We start from the raw sequence: 11443 nt of genomic DNA, 5'->3' as shown, positions 1-11443 counted from the left end.
GAGTCCAAATTCTAGGTAAGTGTTCAGACTTTTTTTTTAAACTTACTTAAGGTGTGATTTTTTCTTTTTTGGTATGAATTCAGCTGTGTAAATGTTACAACCGTTCAACAGTACATTGCCAATACTTGTACCTCTTTAGGCTTTGAATGGCATCAACAATGACTGTAGATGTTCCATCAAGGTTACCAAGTATCAGTTTGGAGTTTGAGTTAGTCAAAAGCAATTTAAGGAAAGTGAATTACTTACAATTAGGGCAACACTGTGTGAGGATCTTTACAAAGGAGATTCATGTCTTTAATTTCTACAGCTCTATACCCCAAGAATCTTTGGCCACCATGCAGCTAAAGGATTAATGTGGCCCATTCTGGTTTTAGAATAAAATTAGATCAATTTATCGAAGTACTTGCTGCACTGAAGTCTAAGAGAAAAATCCCATCGACTTCAGTGAGATCAATTTACCGAATCACCAGGATTTCACCCTATATGCTTGGTCATCAAGATCTAAAAAAACTTTTACAAATTCTGGCAGTACTTTAAAACATACTTATCTGAGGAATAATACCAGGTTAGAACATTCATGGTGAGTCGTGGATAAAATTTTTTCTCATTTATATTTATGTTTATGTATCTTGTCTCTTCTTTGCATTTTAAAACATCACACAGACACCAATTTTGCATCTGCTAAAATCACTGGCAAAATTTCCAGCATTTTCAATAGATTATAATCAAACCTTTAATCAGTAAAATACTGAAGAATACATTACTATTATTGTTACAATTATTATTATTATTACAATTTTGAAATAATAATGTAAATGAGAACAGGAAAAAAAATGCAAGGCAACAAAATCTGATCATTATAATCTGTAACAAATAAATCTGTAACAAATGAAAAAGAAGAATTGTTTCTGAGTAATGTTATAGGGAGTATAAACCATGTTAAACTGACAGAAAATGTTTCTATTTATTTTCACTGTTTGTTAAACAAATTTGTTTCTGGAACTCACAATTAGTCTGAGAGTTTATGTGTATTCATATACAGTCATACCCTAATCATTATGGAAAAAAAACTAAGTTTGTTGCGATTATGTCTGAAAACCTAAAGGACTTAAACACTTGCATTTGTTCAGGTAAGTATTTTCTTTGGTAAATTAGTAGTTGTGCTAAGACTGACACACATTTTCACTTCATAATGTCTTTTAAAAATGTATTTACAATGATGTGGCCAGTAATATAAAAATTACAGTATTAATAAAACTGGAAACTTAAGTAACAAAAAGTAGCATGAATTTTAAAACCCCAAAATACAATGTTGCAATTATTTAATTTCATTAAAATACCACTTTCTAACCCTAAATTACTTTCATCTGTATTATTAAATATATTTTATTCCATTACTGGAAATAATGTGAAGCTATTTCATTTCATTAATTTTACTTATACGGAGAGAATTATTGTTTATTTTTAAATATACAATTTAAAAATATTGTTTATTTTAAACAGGATTCAGGTTTTGATATCTAAATAATGGTAAGTCTACAATGCCTTTATTCTCTTTTATTATTGAGCACTTCAAATATGCCACAGAAAACTCTTAGGCAAACTCAGATTTTGGGGGGTTTTTTAAGCTTTTTAGAACAAGTTGTTCTAAAATGTGAATAAACTGTTTTCTGGAAATCCACACTTGGTTTCCTACACTGGCATAGGATAGCATTTCCTCTGCATAACTACTTCATAACTTGTGCATAATAATTTTGTCATGTCAATGTTATTGAATGATAACTGGCTTCATAAATCATGTTACACAAGTGATACATACCTCTGTATTATATACTATAAAATACTCCAATAGCAGTAACACCCTTTATGTAAACTTCAGCTGCAAATTAAGGAAATGAACCTTGAAACATTCACACGAGTGAGTAATGTTACCCATGTGAGTTGTCCCACTGACCTCAAAGAGACTTCTCAAAGGACTGAGAACTTTCTCATTATAGTAAACGATTATGGTAATGTCTCAGTGCCTGCAAAATACATATTCCAGGAGGATGTATATTCTCTATAATCACTGTATTTATTTGGGATTTTCCAACTGACTATGTTGAAAGAACCAGCCTGGTCCTTTCTGGCTCCTGACAGAAAAATGTTCTTGCAGAGTTTTCCTGACCAAGACGTACTGGGCCAGGCTTTCGAAGATGCGCTAGAAGTACTGCAGCAGCACTCTGACAGAGAGATGCAGTATTCACCAGGTAAAAAAGACCATTATTCCGTTTCATTTGACATTTTGTATTTTTAAGGAAAGCACATCTGAAGACATATAGGTGGGAGAGTAATTTCCCAGAAGTGGATTAATGGACAGCAGAAGAGTACATTGGGAGGATGAAAAGGGGGAATAATATGCACTGCCCAGTGTGGCATGGATCTTCCATGTCACAGCACAGGGAAACTGTTGGACAGTCCCCCTCTACCTTCCCCCCCTGGACTAGCCTAGGTGCATTGAGCTCAGATTACATATAATCATAGCATATATGACCATAGTGCAATAGCCATTTTCCAGTTTTAATGTTTTAATTTAAAAATACCCCTCTGTTATGCTGTGAATAAACTCATATGACAACGAATTCCAGTGAAAAAAAAAAGAAAAAAAAAAGACCAAGAATCCAATAGGTGAAATTAATTTCCACAACTACTTTTTTTACATTAAAATATAAATTTTAAATATGTTTATGCATAAATGATAGTTTGAGTTTGGAAAATTAATAGAAAAGTGTTTTTCTTGCCTCCAAGAGTTTTCTACTTTACAAAACTTAAAATACAGTCAAGCTGTAAATTGTCCAGTTCAGGCAAGGTTTTGGCAATTAAATTACCATAAAATTTAAAATCTGTGTTTGGTGTTTTTACGTTGTAAATAGAAATGGTAGGAAATGAAAACAGGAGGCTATATCACAAACCCCCTAAGTCCAGAACAGAACGTCTACTGTCTTCTGTATGGAATGCATTTCATATGAGGAGGTCTATTTACATATTTTCTATTATATACTGAAATTTAAATAAGACCAATTGGGCCATATATTCAGATATTCTTAATACATTTTTGGCTCCAGTGCATTGGTAATTTACACATGCTGAAGGGTCCACTGTATATAATTTCTTGCAATGTTCACCTGTATCTGTTGTTAGGGTCAATGGAGAGAGGTATTAAACACTTGCAGCTCAGTGTTTAGTATGTCCCACAGCTGTACCCACATTTGCACTTGCAATAGATGTACTCTCCAAAATCTTCTTCTGACCACTTGCAGTGTGTAATTTATTCCAAGTGCTTCAGTCTGGTGTTCTCCTCTGCTTCTTTTAAACCCTACATAAGATCTTGGGTTCCTTCCGTGTCATTCTTTCAGGCACTGCAGATGCTCTGATGCTCCTTCACTTCATTCAAGATTGGAGACTCTGACTTGCATTGTACTAATGGCGTGCAGAAGAACTGAGTGATGTTCCCTTTCCTTTCTAATACATAATTATCTATAATTATCCCATTCATTATGTTTGGTGATCTGTTTGGCCTTCCTTTTTCTATTAAACAATTTCATAATACTATGAAATATCTGACATTTTATCTTAACAAATATTGCTTTTCATCACGAACGCAAACAAAGCCAGCCTAAGGGTGTGATTAGCAGTAACAGAACAGATTGTGTTGGATAAACTGCTGATATGAAACATCTTGGCTCTGGAGAGTTTGTTGTCTAGAAGGCAGCCATAGGATAAATGCTTTTTGACAGACCCAGTAGCACATTAAGTTGTTTGCCGCTGGGGTTTTTTCCCTTTTCTCTCCCTTTTACTCACTCAGTTTTTGCTCCATCCTCCTAATTCTCAGGTTACAAAAATTACCTCACTGTGATCAACCATCACCACCGCCTCCGAGCAAGTCCCAGCTACTCTGCAGCACCATCTACAGAGGACCCAGGGTATACCTGGAGAAATGTGATTGTAAGTGAACTGATAACAGTCAGACATAAATGGAAAATTCACTGCCCATTTGTGATTTCTAATACAAATCATTATGTTAACTCTAACAGAAATTCAGTCTGGCCAGCATGATTCAGATGAAATGGTGTTGGGAAACATTTGCAAAACGTTTAATAGTGTCTCTTTAGGATTCATCTTAGCTGTTTGCCTCTAGTGCTCTTCTGTGGTTCATCATGTAACATAACATGACAACTAACAAACAAACCTTCCAGTACGATAGGGAAAACAGCTTCTCTCTATTACCCGGGAACAGGCAGAGAATAACTTCCAGTCTCCACATAGCTTCTGCCGCTGTAAGAAATTACCACGCCTTTGATTTCTTGGAGAAGTTTGCTTTAAGAGTGCTGGAAAGACCAGCATTATCTAGACTCAGCTCATCTTCAGCCTGCAGAGTACATGTTCATTCTTAAAAACACTGTGAGTGTGGCCTCCAGGAGTGATGGAAAATTAATATTGCAGGGAAGATAATTTTAGGTAAAGAGATTCCCCAAAAGTCCATTTTCAACCAGCAGATTAGCAACAACAGGACATAGGAACTACAGAGTCTGTAGGGGCCACCGTCCAGGTGGCCCTTGTCTTTTACTAATTCTGGATACAGAGTCCAGTGTTCCTCCTCTGCTTCCAGCAGAAGGGTTGAAGGTCCAGAGTGAGGCAATTACTCTGTTTTCCCTCTTAATTTCTCCCGTGGCAGGCAGTCCTTCCCACTGGACATAAATTGGTGCTGCTTGTTACTGGTACAATACACTGCATGCCTTCGGGGCTGGGAAAAGTCTTCCATGGATGAGGTGATGAAAGGTTGCATTTTGAAGGCTTTAGGCAATTAATTATTACAAGTTTATTTTTCCTGAGAGAATGTACTCTATTAGTAACTCTTCATTGTCTTAATTCTTGAAGAACAGTGCAGCAGATCTTTATGCAGATGAGACTGTCTACCACACGCTGCAGAATACTCCAGAAAGTCAAGTGATGCATGCTGCTGCTGGCCAGCCAAAAGCAGGGAAAGGTGTGTAGAAAGAGCGTATCTTGATATGTACATTGTTTTACTTTAAAAAAAATCCCTTGGCAAATCATGCTTTCTCTTTTTCCTAGTTTTTTTTTTTTACTTTTAACAGGAAAAAATAAGTTAGCATTTAATAATAACTAGAATACAACTGCTAGTGTTCTGTTCCTATCTGCTAAATCTCATAAAGTAAGATAAATCTGTTAATATCTTATTCTCTCCTCTTGTTTAGTATATGGAAAAACAAACCAGAGATGTTTTTCACTACAAATCATCTGGGATGAAGTCTGATGCAAAGTAAATCTAGCTATCAGTAACATCTTTATCCCCTTTAATAATTTATTTTATTTCATGTGATACATCAAGGAGTAGTTTTCTTGAAGGTTTTTCACATATGTGAATATTTTTGCACTTGATTTTATGCCTGCCTTTGTTTACCATTCAAATTACCTCTGAGCTTTTGTCACTTCCAATGTGCATTTTTATATCTATTATTGTGTTCCTTTTGATTGACTTCACTTGAGTTGATACCTGCAAAGAATAACTTGGATGACATTGGTCATTACCGTACTTAATTTGTTTATTGCATTCATTCTTTGGCTTTTGCTTGCGACTCAGTATACATGACTCTGCAGATGAGATTTCCACAGCTTCCACCCCGAGCTGTTGTACCTACTTTTGACCAAAGGGTCTTTCTGAGTAGCTTCCTGGTTCTGCTGCTTTTTGAAATCCCCTTCTCTCAACTTTAACCACATGGTGTCAGATTTTGGTATCATCTCTTCCCGTTCATGCTGAACACTGCGGTTTCTGTTGCTTAATAGCTACTACTCCTACTACAAATTCCTTGGGACGATGGGAAGAGTAGCCTCTCCTTTTAAGTTCTGTACTTCTCGTGCTTGAAATTCACCATTGCAAATGAAAACCTTTCAATTCAAAAATGTTGCTTTTCTAAGTCTTACCCAGCGTTGCACTGGGGAATTTTACACGTCAGTATGTTAATTCACCTTCAGTTGTTACTGCCCTGTTAAACTTCATTTCCTGTTTCATCCTTCTTCTATGTTATTATCAATCTTCTTCTCCAGAAGGCCATACTGCATAAATTTTCAGAATGACTGACTATTCTTATGGGGTTTTTTGTGTGTCCTCTCATGGGTTTTCTTTGTGTTCATGGTGATATTCCTACCAGAAACTGTGATTTGGGGGACTATTTCCACTATACCTAAATAAATTTAGTCCTCTTGGCTTCTTATTGAGACATGAGAAGTTTTCTGTGCACTAGCAAGTAGTGTGGCCCTTTAGGAATAGATCTGTAGATGAAACAATCAGTACTGAGGACCCAAAGTCTATGTTTAAAATGTTTCACAGGGATTTATTTAGGGCAATATCTAGGCTGGCCTCCAGTTCTGAAAGCTGCAGTGACTTAGATATGCTTCTGGAAAGCATCTTTGTGTTTAGTTTCCTCTGAAAGGAGTCGAGTTCATGCATGTCAAGACCATTCCATGGTCTGAACTAAGGCTCCATGAGTGGAGACAGTCAAGAGTGGTACTTCAGAAATGCATCTGAATTAGACACACCCAGAGGGAATTAGGCTGCCTCAGGACAAATCAGCACAGAAATCTAATGCAGATGCTCTGAAACACCTTCTGGAGGAACTTGCCCCTCTTCAGTGACCACATAAGAAACCTGCAGACACCAGTCTTCTAGCTTAGACTGATGTCTAGGTCTTGGTAGTGAACACGCTAGCTTATGCAATGAGGTGTAGTACAAAGACCTGTGAACTAACCCCAACTCAAACTGGAGCATCCACATTGTATAGCACTTTGAGATAACAGCTGGGCTCTAGAAACATAGCTGAATTAGCACATAAGAGCCAATAAGCCCTCTGAAACCAAGACATCAGCTAGAGATGATGTGTCTAGAAGTAAAAGCCTGGGCAGAAATGACAGCTGAACTAAGAGGACGGACAGCATGAAATCTGAGATGCTGCTGCAGACATGGCTACACTATCGCTTTCCAGCAGAGATTCAGTCCACATTAGTCTGTGGATATTCCCCTGATCGTAGTTGTTCTACCATAGGTTTATAGGATAATTTGGGTTGGAGAGGATCTAAGGAGGTCACCTACTAAGAAGTGTTTACTGTGACCAGGGAATGTCCTTCACTGGTTTGCTTTTAAGCTTCTCATCTTGGTGATACTATATGTATTTCTAGTAGAATATATACTTCTAGTCACAGGCCAATTTTTATTTAGATAATGAAACTATTATTTTTTTGGAAAGTACCTCTGATTTCAGGCTCTTCCTCTTCCTAGTCTTGCTGTCACTTCTCTCCTCTTTCCTTACCACCAGATGCAGTATTACTATCATCCCTAACAGATGTCTTGTCTTGACCTCAGTGTTCCTTAGCAACTGCCACTTTTCTCCCATTCCTAGTTTAAAATAGCCATGCAAGACAAGACTTTATGAACTTTAGGTGCAGCTGCTTATTTCCACTTCGGTTAAAGTGGAAGCCGTTCTTCTGCATAGATTCTCCTTTCTACAAAATGTTCCTCTTTGTCTCATACTCTTCAATTCTTCCTCCTTATGGCAGCTTCTTGGTCACCCTTGGCTTTGTGAAGGGAACTAGAAGTCCTTCAGAGAGAGGGATCCACAAGACCTATGTGAAACTAAATAAGCCTCACTAGTACACTGAAGTTTGAAAGCTGAGCCTGTGGGGTGAAGCATTTAGTTAACTGACAAATATTGCAGTACTGAGCTTGCTATATTCTGCATGGGAATGCAAGTTCACACTTCTGCACGTTTTTAGAAAACTACAGCATACCAGAAGGTCTAGCTCCTTATTCATTAAGTGAGGTTTATGGTTCAAAACTAGCTTGCTCTTCCTGCGCACCCACTCACCATTTCTAATATCAGAGACTACCTTATATCCCCAAAACATTCCTGAAACAAATCTGAAAAAATTGAGTCATCTCAAGATCTTTGAGTTTTGATTAAGCAGGGAAAGCATTTATTGAAAAACATTCAGATTGACTCTCCAGAACCTCTTCCCTGCAGTGTCTGAGGATGCAATTTCCTGAAGTGTGTTCCTTAGCCATACATTGCACAGCATGTGTCTGAAGACTGCTGAAAGTGGCTTCTGAGACATATCACACAGTGAAGTCACCAGATATTTTTCATGATTCCCAAATAACCTGCTCTTGAAACTCTTAATGACAGAATCGCTTTCTGTCACCACAGACCTGTACATTTTTCAGAACTATCATCCCATTTGCTGTTGCTGGTCTTCCATTGAATAGTTTATACCAATCTTTTAATTTGTGACAGAGTATTAGGTTTACCTATGCTTTTGCCTGTAAGATCCTTTCCAGGAAAAAGACAACTGCTCATCCTTTAAAACAAGTATGAGTTCTGTTCTGACCCTTTGTACTTTATTTCTTAATAGGTAGAAAAAAACTTCGACTGTTTGAGTACCTCCATGAATCTCTGTATGATCCAGCTATGGCAAACTGCATCCAATGGGTAGATAAGCCCAATGGTGTCTTCCAGTTTGTCTCCAAAAACAAGGAGAAACTTGCAGAGCTATGGGGAGAAAGAAAGGGAAACCGCAAGATCATGACATATCAGAAAATGGCCAGAGCTCTGAGGAATTATGGAAGAACAGGTGAAATCATTAAAATTCGAAGGAAGCTGACATACCAGTTCAGTGCTGTTGTTTTACAGAGACTTACTCCATCTTACTTCTTGGGAAAAGAAACAGTTTATCATCCGTACATTCAGTCTAATCAAGAATATCAGTGTGCTGATGACTGGATCAGTTACAGTAATTACATGTACAACAACAGTTATGCATTACAGCATGCTAACAGCTAGACATGTCTTTCACATAAACAGGCCTTTGTTAGCTAGTAATACTTTTCAGCACAGGAACTCTTCTCTGTACATAGCTTTTCCTTTAAGATATCATACAAACACATGAAGAGGAGGGTTTTAAAAAATGATGTTGGCCTAGTTTTGTTCCTTTTGAAGTTAATGATAAACTGTCATTGACTATTGAAGAAAACCAGCAGCTGCAGGGCATGTTTTATTCTCCATGATGTTAATCAGAGGAATTACTTCAGATTCAAGCCAGTATATCCAAGATAAGGATCAAGGCTTTTGTCTGTTAGTGGATATAAAAGATCCCATCCTGACAACACTCGTTGGAAGTTTTATGCATGTCCCCAACATTTCCAATCAGAATTTAGATGCTGTTGTACCATAGCTCACACACGCCCTATCAGTTGAGTGCACGTGAATTAGAAAGGGAAGAGATTTGCCCACTGCACGAAGCTACTGTCTGCTTTTTTCATCTACGTTCTTTGTTAAGAGACATTTTCTGAGTGAATGCCTAGCTGAATGATAGAGAACACATGAAGGTGCACCTGTTGGCCAAGTTGTTAATTCTTAATCACTTAAATTAACATATCTTAGCACAGATCCTGACATATGCTATTAGCATTACCAGGTGCACGTTTCACCATTGGCAGTGGATTCATTGGGAAAGTGACCATACCATGAGAGGGTTAGTAAAGGATTATACTTTTCATGAAGTTATTTACAGTTCTTCCCCCACTAATAGGAGAAGCTGCACTTTTATCCAGCAGCCCTGTACTCACCTAACACGTATAGCTTTGTTATTTATGACCTCTTTTGGAGTTATAATTTTATACATATAAATACAATTTCACTTCTCCAGCTCTTTTGCTACATGGGAATGTAACTGAAAGGCTTAGTGGTTTTATACTCTCTTTATGGTTGTGATGGTTTTCGCTGGGATAGAGTTAATTTTCTTCATAGTAGATGGTATGGAGCTATGTTTTGGATTTGTGCTGAAAACAGTGTTGATAATACAGAGATATTTTTGTTATTGCTGAGCAGTGCTGACAGAGTCAAGGCCTTTTCTGCTTCTCACATACCCTGCCAGCGACTAGGCTGGGGGTGCACAAGAAGTTGGGAGAGGGCACAGCTGGGACAGCTGACCCCAACTGGCCAGAGATATTCCATACCATATGACATCATGCTCAGCAATAAAAAGCTGAGGGAAGAAGGAGGAAGGGGGGACGTTCAGAGAGATGGCATTTGTCTTCCCAAGTAACTGTTATGTGTGATGGAGCCCTGCTTCCCTGGAGATGGCTGAATACCTGCCTGCTGATGGGAAGCAGTGAATGAATTCCTTGTTTTGCTTTGCTTGTGTGCACAGCTTTTGCTTTACCTATTAAACTGTCTTTATTTCAACCCACAAGTTTTCTCACTTTTATTCTTCCAATTCTCTCCCCCATCCCACCGGAGGGGAGTGAGTGAGCAGCCGTGTTGTGCTTAGCAGCCAGCTGGGGTTAAACCACAACAACGGGGAAGAAGGACTAAATTTAGGTAAAAAGACAGTACTAGTCTCTTACGCCAGGATGATACCTATAAGTCTACTTTTTCTCATACTTCTGTTACCTGATACCTTACTTGTATCATCATATGAGTTGGCCGTTGTGCCAAAATACTTCCATTCAACTGCATTCAATTCCAAGTTCTGCATTTTGCTTCAAGTGAGTGCAGGCCTAGATATTAATAAAGACAAAACTAGTTTTTTGTGGAGAGGTATAAATGGTGGCCTGAAATGTTTGATGAAATTCACTGACTTTGATAGTTGCCCCTTGCTCTAACTCTTGCCTACTTGTACAGGGATATAATTTTATGCAAATAGACATAATGCAACACACTCAACTGTCTTTGTTTAGCCCACACCCAGGGCTAAACAATAAGAAGTTTTTCTCTCACCCAATGTCCCTTCCCCAACCGAGGAAGGAAATTGGGAAAAGGAGGGAGACTCATGGGTTAAAGTTAAACTGATTTAATAAAATAGAGAGACCAATATTAATGATAACACACAAAATTATACTTAGCTATAGAGTTGCAGCAAGTTGCTCTAGGAATAGCAATCATTAGGAATGAGAAAGAAAGAGGTGAGAAGAGAGGAGAGCAAAAAGAACTCTCCCCAGCAGGCTTTCCCTTTTACAGTGAACTTGATATTAATGATATAGAATACACCTGTGGGCCAGCCTGGGTCAGCTGCCCTGGATTTAACTGCTAAGGGCCTTAATCACCATGGCTGGCCACAAACTGAAACAAAATTCTGATGAAACCAGGACATCCGCTCAAGCAAAATTCAAGGTTTTGAGTTAGCGCTTTGGTAAGATGAAAGATGTGTACTCTTAGAAATCTGAAGCATGTTAAATAGCACTAAAAACAGAGCCAGGTTTGAAGGCAGTAAACATCTGCCGAAATAAGAAGGTCATAACTGTGTTGTTAATATTTCATTTTGAGTGTAGTGTCCTGTAAAATGTAAACATTACTACAAAATAGACGTAAGAATACCTCTGGTCTTATAGAAC

General features: G+C 37.9%; 1 protein-coding gene across 1 annotated transcript; it reads left to right on the top strand.

The window, feature by feature from the left end:
- The first annotated feature begins 2098 nt into the window (after positions 1–2098).
- On the top strand, positions 2099–8891 carry SPIC (Spi-C transcription factor). The gene is made up of 4 exons (XM_068402318.1): positions 2099–2249; positions 3872–3984; positions 4918–5026; positions 8464–8891. The coding sequence occupies exons 1-4, from the start codon at positions 2099–2101 to the stop codon at positions 8889–8891; spliced, it is 801 nt and encodes a 266-aa protein (XP_068258419.1).
- Positions 8892–11443: the final 2552 nt, after the last annotated feature.

This window comes from Nyctibius grandis, chromosome 5 (assembly GCF_013368605.1).
Source record: "Nyctibius grandis isolate bNycGra1 chromosome 5, bNycGra1.pri, whole genome shotgun sequence".
Taxonomy (NCBI): Eukaryota; Metazoa; Chordata; class Aves; order Nyctibiiformes; family Nyctibiidae; genus Nyctibius; species Nyctibius grandis.
Note: the sequence above shows the minus strand (reverse complement) of the source record. Positions and strands in the feature narration are given on the sequence as shown.

Bases quoted from the DNA above. Each gene is read 5' to 3' on its own strand.
- SPIC (XM_068402318.1), top strand. From the start codon at position 2,099: ATGTTGAAAGAACCAGCCTGGTCCTTTCTGGCTCCTGACAGAAAAATG. The intron at 2,250-3,871 runs GTAAAAAAGACC...CCTAATTCTCAG, and splicing joins AGAGATGCAGTATTCACCAG to GTTACAAAAATTACCTCACT. The intron at 5,027-8,463 runs GTGTGTAGAAAG...ATTTCTTAATAG, and splicing joins CCAGCCAAAAGCAGGGAAAG to GTAGAAAAAAACTTCGACTG.